The sequence below is a fragment of the Cyrtonyx montezumae genome, unplaced genomic scaffold (genome assembly GCF_038088225.1).
Source record: "Cyrtonyx montezumae isolate F1298 unplaced genomic scaffold, pur_monq_1.0 scaffold_3, whole genome shotgun sequence".
NCBI lineage: Eukaryota > Metazoa > Chordata > Aves > Galliformes > Odontophoridae > Cyrtonyx > Cyrtonyx montezumae.
The window spans coordinates 98,492,543-98,511,261 of record NW_027072034.1 but is presented as its reverse complement, the minus strand read 5'-3'; the positions used below and the strand labels follow the sequence as shown (position 1 = coordinate 98,511,261).

Here is an 18,719-nt window from a genome sequence, read left to right as displayed (position 1 = left end):
AGACTAAGACTGATGCTCACCATTGCTTTTTATGACACTGGATTTTCTTTTTGCTTGATCTTCTGGCACACCGTAAATCTCTATCTGCACTAAAGGGTCAGCTTTGTTACTCTTCGACAGGCTACTGGGTGGTAACTGATGACCACTGATGAGCTGGAAAATTAAAGTTGTAATGAATTGAAATGATGTAAGAACTGACTTTACATTATAGCTATATAGTAGCAAAAACGATTCCATAAGAAACTACAGTCAGAAGCATGTACCAGCCATAAAGGAGCTGTTACCAATACATCCATTAAACACAATGAAGTTAAGAATATTGTGCTTCCCAGCTAACTTAATTCTTGCCTAATTTGATATCATTGTGCTTTATATAATTTCAGATTTAAGCTTTTTTATTTATATTTCTCATAAAAATATTGGAGGAATCAATCTGATTATTGTTGTTTTTTCTGAGATCAAGGCAATCTAATTATCAATTAAACCTGTGCCTATTGGACTGGCACTAACACTTAGGGTGACTTCAACACAGTTTTGTAGGATACATAGGGTGTGTTCCTGTTCTTCCACAGGAACATATAAAAACTCACCCTTTAGCAGGCTCCCAGATGTTATTATCCTTAATTTAGTTAGCTACCTGGAAATTTTGCCTCAGGCTGCCTTATAATCTTGGCACCTAGCCTAAGAAAGTATTTATCAAAGTCACAACTTTGTCTACTGTCTATTTATATTTAGGACACCAAAGAGAGAATAACTATCTCTACAGTATTTGCTTTTTTAGCGATTAATGCTGGAGTGTACCAAGAGAAAAACAAACCTGTAAGTCCAGGTGAGAGACATGATGCTTATCATCTAGACCGTAGGAGAAAACGTTAAAACTCATGATACAGATTTTTATTCCCCTATCACTCACCAAAAGGTCAAAAAGCACAAACAGTGCATTCTGCTTAGGTATTTTCTTAACATCTTGGTCCAAAAAAAAGTTCTAGCCTGAAACATCGATTGGTAGTTGCTTAACAGACCCAGGTGCTGGCAGCTTCCTTCCTAAAGAATTACCCTCAGTGGAAGGTTTGTATAATGCAAGCATGGACATACTGCCCATTTAGAACAGGTGGAGGGCCTCTGAAATGTCCTGAATGTCCTTACTTAAAATCCAGCTGCACTGCTTCCCACACTGACCCTGCTGCCAGGCCTAGCCTATGTCTCTGACAGGGTGGGTGCTGGTTAGAGCCTCCTGTCACTCCAATCCTTAAATCCAATCCATCTATGAGATTCAAGGTGAAACAGGCATAAAGTGGGAACAGAAAATAGCATGATAGACTTATAAATTTCTACAAAACACCTTGCATACTTGTATTTTTTCTTCAAAAGCTACTTAACAATCTTTACCTTGGTGGGAACTGGCACATCAGGTAAGAATGGGTACTGAATTAAATAAAATATAAAATATGAGAAATCCTGTATGACTTTTGTCTCCACTTGTGTTCTCAAATATAGTCAGTCAGCCTGGGAGACTTTTACTTCAGGTGTATTATTTCTCTGCTCAATAACTATTATTTCTCAGTACAACATGTTAGAATACCTTTAGCAGAAACCGTTTTCTCTTTAATTCCTGCTCCAGATACTTATTCTCTTCAACACCTATTCCCATTTTTTGCTTCTCTGCAGGAGCCCTCTGAGCTCTACAGCCCCACACACAGCTGGTGTGATGCCATTGCTGCTGCTATCCAGCCTGTCATCCCAGTTTATATCATCAGTCTAAAATCCTGCCTTTCTCTGTTCCAGCTTCTTCCAAACTCAGACATTTCCTTTTCATTGTCTGTCTCCTGGATAACAGTCAGGAAGTTTTCCTCATCTTAATTAACTCCAGCTTTATATAATCAAGGACTAAAGTAACAGATGTGTACGCATGGGTGCTTCAAATCATCCAGTCATGTCTGTTTGCAATTGGTGTGCTCACTGTTAGGACACTAAAATGTTCTTGATTAGGTGCACACATTATTTAAGCATTTTATAATTGTTATTAGCTAATATTTTATCTCCACTACTTATTTTTCAGAAAGAAATATCAATTATACATTAATTTTATGCTAATTAAAGAGCATTTATGCAAGTAGCATACTGTGCAATCAGGAAAAGCACATATTCATTGTGAAAAGGTAGTTCTGTAACAGGCCAATAATTATTAAAAATCTTCCTGACCTCAAAAGAAAGAGTTTTATTTTTCATCATTTTTTAAATGACATTTATTTAGAATATTTTTAAGAAATAAATCAGATTTGAATTTGGGAGAAGTAGAAATAATTTAAAGGTTTATTGATTCATCTCCCTTTTCACAATTATTTATATGTTTTTAAGATGATAAATAATCTTTTATGTCTGCATAGGAAGATAATGAAACTTAAATGAAGCATAAAGTTTCCTAGCGTATCTTAAAACATTTGCATTTGTCAAGCACAATTACTTGAGCATATGTGGCATTGCTAATTCTTAAAGAAAATAATACAAATAATGTATGTTTCATTTCTGAAAGCTTTCAGAGTTCAGTCTGCAGCCATAACTGGCACTCTTTGGTCAACCACACTTGTGACACAATTTAGATTTCTGTACAGAACACTTTGGAAATGATGCACTTTTATAAATTCATCAACTCTGAACATCTAGATATTTTTAGTAAACATAAGTGAACTACAGATGGGAAACCATCCAAGCAGCAATAAAATCTATATAAGAGTGATGTGTTGGTACAAACAATAAACTTTCCAACAACCAGGAGTGAGATGAAACTAGAAAATTATTGATAACAAATAGATCTGGAGCATATAACAGTAGTATGTTATTATGTTTTATCAAACAAATTACAATTAATTAAGCTTACTCTTATTGATAGAGACATTGGTTTACTATATCTTCCCACGTTGTGTGGATTGAAAGTTGAATTGTGATTTCTCAGGAATTCTGGTTTCAGAATATATCCACAGCCACCATTGTCTAAGAACTTCCCATTTTGCAATTCCATTGATGTTCCTGGTGTCTGGAAGTTCAAGGCCACTGTAAAAATAAATAAATATGCATTTTAAAGAATAACCATTGATATCATTTTGTAATCCAACTCTGACAAATACAGTTGAAGCAAAGGAAAAGAGATTTAAGACTGTACCTTTTATTTCATGTGCAAGGCACTGCTTCTTCTCTTAAGTATAGCGATATTCAGTAATGAATGATCACTATCAAAAAACAAAGTGCAATGCAATGTGTTGTGTATTTTCCCATTTCCTTCTAAATTAAACCATGGAGAATAAGACATCATTATTTATTTTGTTCCTCTATGAGGACTGTATTCACATGACAATACCCAGCAATACTCAGTACCCTGAGTCTGGTTGCGAAGTACTGCTAAAGAAGACAAAACCTTGGAATAATAACTAACTATAGTTAGGGAGCAGAATTCATCACCAAACTATATAACCTAGAAAATCATAGAATCATAAAAGATCCTGAGTTTTGTGGGACCCACAAAGATCATCGAGTTCAGTTCATGGCTCAACAAAGAACCACATAAAATTTAATCCCTTTGTCTAAGATCACTGTCCAAACACTTTGTTAACTCTGCCAGCTTGGGGCCATGGCCATTGCTCTGCGGAGCCTGTTCCAGTGCCCTAGCACCCAAGAAGACTGAGAATCCTTATTTTAGCATCAACATCAAAAGTGTTCTTAAACTTTATGGCAGCAAACTCTTCCTTCAAGCATGGTTCTCCAGTGTTTATGATTTTCCTTTTCTTGGCAGCTCAAAACATTTTTGGTTTGATGCAGTAACAATAATGAAATAACACTTCTCATCAACATGATATTATAATTCATGAGATAAAAACGACATTGAAATAGACTTGTTTAATGAAATTTTCCCCTATTCCAGTACATTGGAGCTTCCTGTCACATTGAAAATAGAAAATGCACAAGTCAAATCAGTGAAGTGAGAACATGATATGTGTTAAATAGAAAATGATAAAGTCATTTACTTGATGGCCTGGCAGAAAATAATAATAATAATACAAAAAAAAAAAAAAAAAAAAAGACTGAGGCAGTGCAAGTGATTCCTAAAAATTCAGAAAACAGATATTATTACGTTCCTATGAGATAATATAAATCTATTGAATGAACATGTAGCAGAATTCAGAAATTCTTACTTCCTGTGCAAGAAATTTGGCCCAGATTGCACTGCAAAAAATATTTATTTCTTCAGTGCTTTGATGAGCTTTTTAAAACTTCTTTATTAATTGATACAGACAACAATAGACCTGGAAAGTGAGGCAGCTGGTACTAAGGAGTTATATACACCTGGTTTTGGTGGGGTTACTCAGGCTCTAGCCTAGCCCAAAAGAATCAATCTCAATTAACAGCTGGCGTACATCAGGCACTCCCAGAGTGTATCCTCTATTTCGCCTGAAAGGAATCCCATCTGTGATAGGTAAGATTGTTCTGCAACAAATGCCAGTACATAGTAAATAGGAACAACTGGGAAATTTGCTTTAAAAATAACATTACAAACAGTAACAACAGCAAAACACAATGTGCACTTCTATATTGAACTACATGCTAACATAGGCACTTGCATAGATTTGTGTTAGTAAGCAATGGAACTTAAAGCCTATTTTATCTCTGACAATAGAAACTAGACCTTAAAATGTTTTTATTGCTCATTGTGCTCCATAAGCTTCTGTTGCCTTTTTTCAGTAGGGCAAGTATTCTCGTGGTATAGTTTTGGCAATGATTCACTATTTGCTTTTATGACTCAACACTCCATCCAGAACAGACTCCAGTGCTGAATGACCCTTGTTATATAGCAATGGAGGTTATCAAATGTGTTGAGTCAAACAGTGAAGTGACTTCCATAGAGGTGAAACTGATGGCTCTTCGAAGCCTACATCCAGGCACGATTTACAGATAACCCAAAATCTCTTAATCCATAGGTAATTCCTAGGCCACCATTTCAGGATAAGTCATTTAAAAACTATGACTAAAATCGCATGATTCAAACAGCTGTGGCTTCAAATAGAAGCAAATAAAATACACTTGTAGCTTCCACATGATGAAACAAATTACATGATTGCACATAATGAGACTGTTGCTATATTTGCAAGCTTCATAGGCTACTAAGCAGGAAAATCTGATTTAACAACAGAAACAAGCAAAGGAGAATACTTTACATTTTATCACATTAGGAAAATTACTTCATGTAAGTGAAGGTCAATGTTATAATAGTATATCTTCAAACATCAACACTATATTTTTACTCAATTTAATTTTCCTTAGAAAAATTTAAGATATACTGAACACTAATTTTACTCTACCTACTGATTTCCTTTTAGTGAAGCTTGTAACCTGATTCAGATAAGTGAATGCAAGGTTTTGCACTATATTCTCTGAAATTCATACCTATAGAACTGTTTGCAAGGTTCATAGCTGCCACACAACTCCTCAGAAAATGCTTTATGGTGTATTGCTGATGCAGTTTTTATTTTCAATCAGACGCAGTTATAACCCTTGCACTTCTTGAGAAATGGCAAAGTTCATAAATTAAACTCTCTGCTTTCCATTGCCTGGCACTGTGGTCTTATGGCAAAATCTTTCAGCAAGGAAGATTGAATTTCTAACCAATGTTTCATCTCAGTTTTTCTGAACTGAAGAATAGAACTTGTGATAACAGTTTTGTACAGCTGTTTCATGAAACAGTCACAATTTTTGGTGCAGTTATGAAGCAAAAAATGAAGCAATCTTTAATGCAGGGTGGAACACAAGGCATTATTTCATCTTAAACTTCTTTATCACAGGCAGTCAACTAAAGTCATTCTAAAAACTAATTGCAGAACTAAACACAATATAAATATTCAAATACAACATCTTAGTAAGTACTGCCATTCAAGACATTATTAATTTTTAGACTAAAAGTGACAGCTTTTGAAAACAAAAGTGAACACTGGTGATCTTAGGTTTCTAAGTTGCTGTGATTTGAAGGTAGTTCAGGAAAGCTGCACATCTTTCACCTATGATGCTGTCTTGCAATTAACATTCCTATTGGGACTTTTGAATTGCCATTTTTTATTTTTTATTCTTATCTTCCTGACACTATTAGCTGAAATACAATTCAGAGGTTTAATATATTGTCTGCATTTAAAAGGAAAGATTTTAAAATGGATAAGCACGATTTTATCACCTAATTTTCACTAAAATAAGTTACTTAACTGTATTTTATGTCATTTAAAATCCATCTCAAATTGTCTGGATTCTATGCAAATTCCAAAAATATATGCAAAAAGCACTCAGTGCCATTGTTCCTAGCTCCATGATTTACTTCTCTCATTTGAATCTGAAGTGATAGTTCAACATGCTTTGATCAGTCTTAGTTCTTTCCAGGTGCCTACGCCCTGAAAATGGGCTGCTCGCAGTAAGTGCAATACTCCAAGACTCACAGATGCAAAGTATATCAGAAAAATTGTCTTTTATGCCTTAGATTTCCAATATATAAAGTGAATTCTACAAAACAGGAAATACTATGAAAACAGGACCATATCCTCGTGATCTGTCTTATTTTGTTATTGGTTATTATATGATGATCTGTGTATCTGGATTTGAAGATACTGCATGTATTCTATGTTAAGGCTGCCAGATGGGCATTTACAGAGTATCCTCTCTTGTCACATACAGGTCACAGCTGCACCCAACCCATTAACGCCAAATTTTTGAAACATTTTCAGAAGTCCTTAGATGACTGCGTAGTCCACACAGTATTTTTGTTTTAGTGGTGCATCTTTTAAAAGGATTAATCCACAGCCTGCATAAACATGCTAACCAAGTGTTAGTTGGGTCAAGATGTGAATGAAAAGAGAGGACATTCAATAACTTGAAAATCAACTAAAAATATTTGATGTAAGAATAAACCATAACACCATGAAAATTTGTCAACTGTTAAGTATATCAGGAAGGAAAGATTAATTTATCAAAAGCAGCATACATAGCGCCCAGAACTTTATCAGTAGTAAATAGATTCTATCAAACTAAAATACGATACTACGTTTCTCATCTGAATGATAACTGTAACACTGATTTCTATCTTAAGTACAAAGAATATTTACCTTTTAGTAAACTGAAAATAGTATGCAGTCTAAAATGCATTCTGATGGAATTTGCTCCAATACATACTGTCACACCCTGAAAACCCTCTTCTTACACTAGTTGTACAGAATGTGCTTTATCACTAAGAGGCCAAAACACATAACACAGGATAATGGTGAAAGACTGTGAATTTTAAACACCTTTTCCATCTGTTTTTTTGTTGTTTTTTTTTTTTTTAGTAACTAGAAAAACTTAGACTGAAAAGTATGACATTCTTCTCAGACTGCTCTGTGCCTGAGTATTACCTGCTATTCTGGTCCTGCCTTGACATGTCCCTCTGATCCTCACTGACATCCCTGGATGCTTGTAAATTCAAGCTCATGCCAAAAACATCCAAAGTCAGTCTTTTAAATCTCCTCAACATCTCCTTTGCCCTGAGGTTGAGAGTCATTTTTTTTTTTCAAATCTTTATGCTACTTCAGCCCCCTTGCCAAGGCAGTGAATGAGTGTGATGAAAAAAAAAAAAGGTTATGAACAAGGACTAATTGTCTTACCACAAAAAAAGGACACTTTACTTGTAAGTATTAATTTTGACAAGCTGTGTCACACCTCTTTTTTTGACTAATAAATTTGCTTAAATTGTCATTTCTAGTTACACTTTTTGCTGATGCGTTTTGAAATGGATACTCTCATTCCACAGAAACTCAATTTATGAATGGCTTACATCATGAAGTATTCTGCTGTAGTAACAGGAATTACTCATCTGCAAACTGAGTGGTATGCATAGCTGTCTGACACATCATGCTCAGCATATGCAGTCAGCCTATCCTTATTGTCTTTGGGCCAACTCAAAACTGCTGCTCTATAGACATTATCAAAGGAAATGTTAAGAATTCAATCATTCTAGTGTTCGTAATTGCTGACATTGCTCCTACTTAATTACAAGTAGCTCTACTGGAAAATAGATGTCAGGTGATTAAAAACCATCCACTCTCCATTACACAAGAATTTCTACAACAGGTTTCAATTACAGATCCTTTCTCCTGAGGTTCTCATGGGAAAAGTACCTAAAGTACTTCTGATAAACTATCGTATCTAAAATCTAAATTGCTTGTTGTTATTTAACAAATATGTCAGATTGAAAGTTACTTCAGTGTAAGTCTCAGCATATTTTAGTTGTCATTCCATTTTCTTCAAACATGAAATAGAAATTTTTTGAAAATATTTTCTTAATTTGCTTACCTAGTGTTTCCTGGCAGAGCACAGCATACAATCAGCTTTGCTTTTTTGCTTCAGTCTGACTTTCAAAACCAGCATTTAGAACAAGGTCAACAGAAAGTTCAGAGGCAATTGTGTCCCTGTAGTTTCTTCTGTATTTCTTTTAAAACGACTAGATTTCAGGTAAGTTATTTAGCGTTTTATTAGTTGTCTGCAGTTATTTCATGGTTATTGTCAACAGAATGCTGACAAAATGAAAAATTCTATGTTATTTTCTTAAAAGTTCCAGCTTTTATTACCCACAAAACCAAAAAAACACAAAATCTTCCACAACTGTCTAACAAGAAACAAGCTCCAGAGTAATCAAGAGCTTCGTCACAAACTTGTCAGTTAGTGATGTTCCTGTCAGAAGAATATGAAAGCTTTATTCAAGACACCTCCTAGCCGACGGATTCATATCAGCAGAAAGGCAAGTGTGCTGAAATAGTTCAATTTATCCAGAGATAACTGTCCATTCCACCTTATAGGAATTAGCTGCTCCACTAGAGCTAGTGAGAATCTGGTTATTGAACTTAAGGAGAACCATAACCAAAAGAGGGCCCATTTTCACTATGAAATTATGATATCCCTGGACTCTATAATTCTAGTAGCTATCCCATTGAGTTGGGGACATTTGGGAGCAACAGTAAGGTGTGAAAAAACAGCTTTTATTGAGTTCCATAAAGCATTATAGCCATATGTCCTGTTACATATATGGATTTTGTTTCAATTGCATGACTTTGTTAATAATATGCACTTTTTTTTTTTTTTTGGCATAGTACTATTACCTTTCCAGAACATACAACAGAATTGAGTAAGATTTAATTCACTTATGCAAGATTTAGTTTTCACTCCCTAAAGATGAATTTTTGAACTGTTAAAAGCAAATCAGAAAGAGAGTAATAACAGATATATACATCCTTTCTGCAAGACAGAACCTAACCCACGATAGCTACTTCTGCCCTTGAAAGCTCAAGTGAGATTGAGTGGGCAATGAAAATATTTTTGTTTTTTTTTTATGCTTTCTACTCTCATTCTTCCATGGTATTACTTTTCTTCTAAACTAGCAGGAAATCTTTCCTGTCTTCCTTACAGCATACTGTCCATGACTGTGGGGTAAGGCCACAGCAATCCAAATACAGAATGAACTCCAGATCACGAGAACACCAGCCCAGAACAGCCTGAGTGGTTTCTGCCATGAGGTGTAATGATATGTCAGATTTATTTCCTTGTTTTGAGATGACCTCTTTCAATCTTGGTATAAAAAAATCTGTAACCAGTTCGTCTGAGTTTCTGTTAAGTGGCTGGTTTCTGCAGAAATCACTCCAAAAGTAGTGGAGACTACAACAGATGCAAAGATCACAATAACACTATTTGACAAAGCAAATTCTCAGCTACAAAACACTATTTTTCTACATCGTCATGAGCGTTAGCAATTTCACCAGTAATGAACAAGAGTCTGCATGCTGCACTCATAAAAAATCTACATGGATGTATGGAAAGTGGCTTGCTTTTCATATCACTGTCGCCACTTCTGAAATACACCACACACCACCTCACTGCTCTCACATTCACTGTTTAGTCTTTGTCTAAGTTCAGCAAGAATCAAGGAATGTCAATGTACTCCACTTTTTCTGCATGGAGGAATTCAGTTCCATGCCTTTGTTTCATCTGCAATTCCATGTCAGATGCCATTCTGTCGGATGTCCCTCTGCTGCCATATGTTGCATGGCAGTAAAATAAAATATCAACAGGAAGGTTCAGCCTCTACTGCCATACCACCAACATTCTCTGACATCATGGACCAATATAATAAAATAGGAGACATTACTTTGGGGGAAGCCCTTGTAGATGTCAAATAATCAAAGTGATGTACCTGCCTTCCTCATCTTATTCTCATTGATCAGAGCTGAGTTCTCTACAAGATTTTAAGGATCACAATCCTATGTTCAGAGTGCTCATTAAGGGTATAACTGCAATAAGATATACTGTAAAGAGCTGTTAAGGCATTCTAGCAACTTCTGTTCTGTTCTGTTCTGTTCTGTTCTATTCTATTCTATTCTATTCTATTCTATTCTATTCTATTCTATTCTATTCTATTCTATTCTATTCTATTCTATTCTAGCAACATTCTAGCAACATTCTAGCAACATTCTAGCAACATTCTAGCCAGACATGCTAATAGCAACACCAAGACATGTCACTTCACAGATTGCACTAGAAATTCAAGCAGCTACCATTCAAAGCTATAATGCAGTGACTATTCTCTGTTTTAGGTGTACCATTAGCAGTGGAAAAAGACCAAATAGAAAAGGCTTACTTTACACTTTTTCTGTGTTAGAAAAAAAAAAAGTCCAGTAGAAATCATAAACAAGAATAAAAAATTATCATACTGGAAAACAAGCAATGTGTATAATTAAAAGAAAAAGTGATATTCCACCATCTTTCAATTTGGAGAACCTGTTTTCCCTTAAGTTCTATTTCATTATTTTAGAAATTCCTCCACTAGATTTGACACTTCATCACTTATTCAGAAAGATAGTTTTCATTAAGACTGTGGGAATATTTAAATTTCCTAATGTCAAACATAACCTGTTTAATTGATCTTAGGAAAAAAAATCAATTCTGTTGTCTCTTGTTTTGCTATTTGCCCAGAAAGAGAAGAAAACATACTTTCACTGCAAATATGCAAAAACTTAAAACTGAAAAGTAAATTAGTGAGCCTTTGCCTTCTGTTTTCTTTAGGAGGTCTTCCAAAATCTGCCTTGCCTTTATGTTTTCAGTCATTCATAGTCCTACCTAGGCCATACTGATCGTCAGTTCCTGCTGAACAAGCTAGGTACAAGATCTAAATAACTGGTTTTCTTTTCCATAGATAAGCTTCAGAGTTTAAATTCAGAACTGCTTAGAGTGTTCCTTTACACTTATCTTTTCATGCGTTGCAATTTGTCATACTGTTGCGCACAAAATTTAGCCACAAGACAGATATGATATAAATGCTAGGCTGCATTTCAATCTCCCAAGCCATAACTAAATTTTCAATAAGAAAGTTCCATTATACAAATATTGGATCCTTCACAGTTGCATATAAATTTTTATGAGTGCTTCAGAAAACATGTGGTCTATACGAGTTCTTCTAAAACAAAATCCTGTATCTGCCATACCAAGGCTTTCTTGTGTAACTTATGATGATTTGGTCAGACCTGTAGATTGTTGTAATATATGGGAAAATGTTTTCTACTGTATACAAAGGATGTATTCAAAAGGATATTTATTTCTCTCTTAATTTTCAACTGAGAATTTCTTTTGCTTTGTTTGCGTTGTTTTATTTTATTATATTTTATTTTTTGCTCTGATTTCCTCGGCCTATATAAAACAATTCATATCTGTTTATTTCAATAGCTGTCCTGAATTTTCTTCCCATGCATAAATTTTTACATTCCATTTTATTTAGTAAATAAAAAGAAGATAAGGATATAACAAACCAGTTCTTTCCAGTGCTACACTGCAGTTGTGTGCAGGAGGAATACTAATTTTTTCTAAACCATAGGATGTTATTGTAGGTATTTTTGTCCATAAGACCTCTTTGTGCACAAAACCTATCCTGATCTGATGAGACCCAATTTTCAGAGAATGGGCACTGCATGCGCTGTGACATGGAAGAGTGCTTTTGTGGGAACTCTGTACATTTACTGTAATTTTTAACTTGCCTTCCTCTGAAAATCAGGTTTGCAAAAATACAGAATTCTCATCTTCAGGTGACAACAGGCTCAATCTGAAAATCCTGGAGACTGGAGTGAACATTTCTGCATGTGGAGTGCGGAGCGAAATGGTAGGGAGCAGAGGAAATATGTAGGATTTTTGATAACAGACAAAGAAATTAAGAAATATGAGTTAAATCAGAGAAAAAGCCTCAGTGAAAGATTCACTGAGTGGACTTTTGAGAGCTGCACTTCGGAATGCAGTCTTATTTCAGCCAAAAAGTTATCTAAAACAGATTAGAGAAACAAGACTGGATCTGGCATGGCTTGGAAATAATTCATGTGAAGACTTACTTGTAATCAGCCTATTCCCATGAGAAAAGCGTTCCTTTAAATGAAGATGCAAGTGCTGTGACCAAGAGGGCAGATCTAACCATTTCCTGCATATTTTTAATTCTTTCAGGAAGGGGCCCAAAGCAAAAATCATATATTTAGTGTGCAAATCCTCAAAATGATTTTGCACTAAAGTATATTCCAAGTTGACAGTCAATGCAGTCATTAAGAGGCACTTAACCCCTCTTGGAGATGGATATTCTTTAAACAGATCATTGTGGAGATGTGAAGACTAGAAATAAAACTAGGAAACTGCTGTGTGATAAGCCCTTTAAAATTAAGGACTTTTGGCTAGTTCTTCCTCTAGGCATGAAACAAGCATTGTAGTTTTTAATAGCAATGCCAAGTAAATGGTATATAAAAATGCTTCAAGTAAATAATCCTAGAATAGCACAGCACTAAGTTAAGTGAGGATAAACCAATCAAGATAGAATATCATTAAACCAATTTCAAATTGCATGGTAATGGTGAGATAGTTCCAGCAATAGCTTAGCCCAGTATCAAATATGCACCATAAAATATAAATATATATATATGTATATGAAAACACAGAAACAACATTTATACTGGCTAGTAATTTTTTACTCCCACAGTAGCTGTAAAACTATACCTCAATACAATAGTGAAGACATGAAGCAGAATTTGTAATGGGAGAATTTTGAGGGGATCTGAGTACATTTCAGTTCTTTCACTGAACAGCCAGTACTGAGTGGGAAATTTCACGCAGCCTCCTTAGTCACTCCACATTACATCCTGACAGCACTATGTACTTTTGGTTGAGAGTTGGCAAACATTAACAAATTCAGGCTTGGGGCTGTCCTCCAATGCTTGTGGTCAGGGCCATAACGATGGAAAGACTTTTTCACATAAATTCCAGAGTGTTAAAGACAAAGTGAAAATTGTACCTTTCACTGTGTGAGTGTGAATTGCAGTGTAAGAAAGCGAGACTCTCATTCACTTCTTGAACCTAGAAGTCTGTGGAAACTGTCCTGCTCACTCCACAATCTCCCTCAGGTGATTTTGGTATAATCAGAATAAATGATAGAATACATGTATGACTCAAAAAATATTGCTTTGAAACCAAAAAATAAAGTGATGAAGCAAGATCATGCCTAAAGCCGTTAAAAAGGGGAAACTGCTTACAGGTGAGAGATTTGCCAAAGCCTGCTGAGTAGAGAAGTCATGCTTATCTTTAACACTTTCAAATTAAAAACTGATTTGAACTGAAGAGAAACCAAGGTTACTGGTATTTCATTGCTCAGGGTACAAACTTACTTTGAAATACACTGGAAAGGAAGACATTAAATATGCTTTATTTGTCTTAAGTCACTGAAGACAGTGGCAGCTGTGATATGGCATTCAGCTGATCATGGGCACTTGAGTGCATCTTTGCAGTAGCTATCATAGTCAGGGGATTCTACACAATATTAAATGTGCACACATGTCCTGTATAAGTACCATCCCAGCTGTACAAAATCATTGAAAATCAAACAGATACTTCAGATGAGGATTTCATTGTAGTGCAGATTCCTAAATCACACATATATACCTTTCCATCAACACTTCTAATTCAATGCTGTAGGGCAACTTCAGCAAAATACGAAAGCAATTGCATTCTTACAATGTCTACATTTAGTTGAACAGGCAGCTACTTCTATTCTTTTGCTAAGTAAAGAGTAGCTACAGGGAATGTTGGGCTCCAGCAGAAAAATAAATTATATATATATCATATATATATATACTTTTTTTAAGAGAGAGATAAAGATAACAAGAGAAAAGAAGATAAAAATCCACACTTTCTGCTATAAAGCTTCTTTAGTGATGCCTCAACCACAGCAGACAAATAATCATGACGATTATAGAATTTGAATAATACAAAATGCAAAAGAATGTGAGCTATTTTTTGTTTCTGGAATTACACTGTTTAGCATGCTCACTTTTACCTCTAAACCTAAAGTAACATAGTTAAGATAATACTTGCAGCCAAAATAGACAGGCAATAAAATATAAATTATTGTTCGGACTCTCCACACAGCCAGATACAAAGAAATATATAGAATTATTAATAAAAAAAGGAAGTTGCACAAAGAAAGAGCAAGTTGGATGCTTTTGCTACAGTGTTTCAGAAGATTAAATCATGCTTTTGTGCAGTCTTTGAGTTGGGAATAATACAAAATAAGGTTCAAAGATTAATAATATCTTGTTGTTAGTACTTTTTTTTTTCACAGTTTCTAATAGGGAAAAAAACCCCAATACAGTAGTTCAAAAGAATTAGTGAACTATAATAATCAGGAATGTTTGGGATATGCCTATAGCTATTTAACAAAAATGTATATTTGTAATTAGCTATGACTTAATTATATTAATTATGCAAGTAAATAATTTAAAATAATCTTTTTAGTTCTTCCATACCAGAATTCCAAGATTCTGGTATATAAAAATTACCAGAAAATGCAGACTGTACGAGAAGTGTAGATAATACAAAATGATGCCACTGAAGGAAAAAAAGAAACTTTCTTTCTCACAAAATACACAATGGCAAGGTAAAACTTTTATATCTCTATAGTCTCTGAGAAGCCTTGAATGCAACTGTTTGTAAACATACATACCCATTTGGCATCCCACATTCCAGAAGTCTTGAGGATTATAATTTGAAGAATCTGCTCTTGTTCCTTTTGGGTAGATTCTTGTAATGAATCGTGAAGTATGTAAAACAAACTGATTAGCTGAAAAACAGAATCATAAAACCTATTTAACACACTTTTAAAAATATGGAGATCTAAATTAAGGAAATGATAAGATTTTAACACGTTTCTATGCATGTTGCATTACTACGTATGACACTTTCAGATATGGTTAAAACCATAATTCAAAAACATTAAATATCTTTAAAACATTTTTTTCTAATATGCAAATTTTTTGACAGTTCAGTAACCAAAATAATTCCTTAACAGAAATTTCCTTTACCTTATTACTTACTAAATACACAATTTTTACCCTAAACCCTTCAGTTCCCCTGTAAAATAGGAAAGACACAAAGCAGGAAATTGGTTAAAACGACCCATTCATTCTTCAGTTATTCAAGTGGAAAGATATCTATCCTATCATCAAATAATTTAAAATTGTTTTCTGTGTTGAGGCTTAGAAAAATCAAATGAATCATCTCAAGACCAGACAGTAGTAAATTTCTGAAACACATTTTATTATCTTCTTTGCCTTCTTCAGAAGATTTGAACTATTCAAGTCTGTTGATTTTCTCATTCCTAGCATTATTACCTCCCATAAAGCCATAAACCATACAAACATGGAAAATCTAGAATGACTTCTATCTACACTATTCCAGTTTAGTGATTAAAAAGAAAGGTTTAAACTTCCAGAATCATCATTCTGATCCTTTCCATTCTCCTTCTGTCCCCTTATTTTAGTTGAACTACTTTTGTTTCTTAGGATGTTAGACAGATCAGAGAGGACTTTTAGTATGGACAGCTGTCAAAAGCCTACTTGCTTTAATGATATTTAGAACCATTCACCTAACCAACCATTGAATCATCTCTGCCAAGAGTGGATGGCAGCTGGGCTGGCCCCGAATGAATGGGCTGAGGCAGACTTCATTCTCATGGTCAACAATCTCTGCTTTTAATATTCCCTGAAGGTTGTTGTCAGACAGCTGGAGTCAAAACAGCAGAGACTATGCTGTACTGGCTGAACAAAACGGAGATATCCTAGTACAGAACGAGTTTTCAGTAATCCAGCTTGGCCCACATGAAAGATGTGATTCAAAGAACAGACTGTCTTTTATGGAGTTTATTAATTTCACATGGATTCTCTCATCTGGAGTTGTCATCAGAGTCAGAGGTACTGATGCTCAACTCCACTGAGAACTACAGATTGCATACGGAAAAAAAAAATCTGTTCCTTACATTTAAATGTAACTTTTAAATCATTTTGAATAGGAAAAAATGAACCAAAATGCAATTTTATACCATGATTATATTTGTTCTTATAACGTTACATGAAATTAAAACCATACTGAATTTCAAATTTGCTCACAAAACCAGATAAATTATAAAAACACAGTGAAAATTACAAGGTATTTCTAAAATAGTGCTATAGAAATAACCAAGTAAAATTAGACAACATAACTTTTGTAAAGCTTTTTAACCCTTCCAATGCCCAAGCAATGAAACATAACAATTATGCAATTTTTCTGTTCAAATCAAAAGAAAATACCTGCATTTCTTAAATATCTTTGAGCTTTAAGCTCTCCAATTGAATTATTTTCATAGCACTTCTGATGAGCTTTCGAATGCTCAAAGCTTACGAACTTCTCAGATTTGGTGTAAATCACAAGGTCTGACAACTCAATGGCAATCTTCATCTTCTTCATCTAATAATTGGAGAACAAAATAATGTAGGAACACAAAAAATCACAATGCAAATTACATTATTAACAATTCAGAAGAACTTATCAAAATAGACATATAAAGTATTGAAAAATGCATCACATTTAATATGTATTTGAACTTAAGATATGATTTATGATAGTAAGGATTGTTCTAGTCAGAGACAACTAAGGTTACTGTCTTTGTGATAATCACAGTAGGTGTGGGGTGAATATAGGAATGCTTTCCATGATTCCTGGCATAATACTAGACAGCTTTAACTTTTCTCAGCTTTTCAGACAGGTATACAAACTAAAGTTGTTTTTCATGGCTCTTAACATCACTCATATATTAAATGCATGTCCGACTTAATGTTCTTAAGTACCTAAAATTTCACAAAAGACATTATGGTAGGAAGTACTTTGAGAAAGAAAAAGGAGTAGGAGACAGTGTATACACTGACAGCACAAACTCAACTATAAAAAATAGATTACAGGAGAATAATTTAACGTGTCAAACAAATCAATCAAGGATACTTGTACTGCTCTGATGTTGGGCAAACACTATTCTTAATTAAGATGGAAATTTCTCTGGACAAAGTCTTCATTTAGTCTTGTTCCATTACCAAAGCAAGTAAAAACAAAGGCTTATATACAGTGGCAGTGAGTTGGAAATTTTACCAGCCTATTATCTCTTAAACTGAGGTACTATGTGACCTCTTCATTTGACTTAACACAGGAATGACCTAATCAGTGCTAGTATCCAGAAAGAGCTGACAGTGTCAATAATGTTTACATTCCATTAAAACTTCTTAAAGTAAATTCTCATCTGGTATAAACTATGCAAAGTTTAAGTGCATTATTTATTCTGGAGATACATCCCATGAGGAGCACTGGCAGTCTACTGGCACAGAGTTGAATAGTACAACTCTCTCAAAGTGAAAGGCAGTGATGAAGTCAAAGCCAACAATGCCACCAGGGTATCTCGGGTATGGATCTGAATGTTCTCCTGTCCTCCTAACAGAACGACAGGGTTGGATCACAGAATAAATACTCCCAGTCCAATAGAGTGGGAGCCCAGAAACAATATTCTCAAGGGAGATGAGCCTCGAGGAGCAATCTACCTGTATAATCATATAATCACAGTGTGATGTGCAAAATTGTCTAGATACTGGGAACATCCTGCCTACTTTAAATGTTGAAAAAAGTACTTTGAAAGCAATGGATTTCTGGATTTCCATGTTAAGAGAGCTACTACTATTTGATTAACAAAATGTTTAAGTTCAATTTGTCAATCAAAAAGAAAATGACACCCAATTTTTACAATATCTCTTTTAGAAGTAGTATTTAATACTGTCTTCACATAATTAGTACAGCAACAACTTTTCTATTATAAATGCTTCAAAATGTACTAGTGCAACCAGAAGTTTATGCTTCATTTAATGTGTAAATTCAGTACAGAGGAAATCTCCAAAACAGACAGTTAGGCCATAGGATGGAATAGTTATAAAACTGTACTTCATCATCAAGAATCATTGTGATTTCCCTCATGCATAGCTCCAGAAGGCTTTGGGATTGACAACAGTTAAGCCTATTGTGTCATTGATCATCTAGGGAAAGCGTAAGATTCAAAAGAGAAAAACACAAGTGCAATTTAGGAATTGCATGGGGAAAGTCTTTTTTAGTTGGATACTAAAATATGGTCCAGTTTGGAATGAGTGGAAAGATTCAGGAAAACACTACATCCTCCAAAATATATTTCTCTAAGTAATTAAGTAAAGACTATATTTTAAATGTAGTCTCTATTTTGAAAGAGCATATTTCTTCTTTTTATAAAAAGGCTGAAAGATAACTATGTGTTTCCTAAATTCAGC

The 18,719-nt window shown here is 34.5% G+C and overlaps 1 protein-coding gene across 1 annotated transcript in view; it reads right to left on the bottom strand.

The window, feature by feature from the left end:
• The window catches only part of PLCZ1 (phospholipase C zeta 1), a 40,157-nt gene that overhangs the window by 4,577 nt on the left and 16,861 nt on the right, over window positions 1-18,719 (bottom strand). The window contains exons 8-11 of the mRNA XM_065742521.1: window positions 16,695-16,851; window positions 15,074-15,190; window positions 2,879-3,051; window positions 21-153 (exon numbers count right to left, since the gene is read on the bottom strand). Of these exons, the coding sequence (XP_065598593.1) occupies window positions 21-153; window positions 2,879-3,051; window positions 15,074-15,190; window positions 16,695-16,851 (580 nt within the window). The remainder of the gene's footprint in view (window positions 1-20; window positions 154-2,878; window positions 3,052-15,073; window positions 15,191-16,694; window positions 16,852-18,719) is intronic.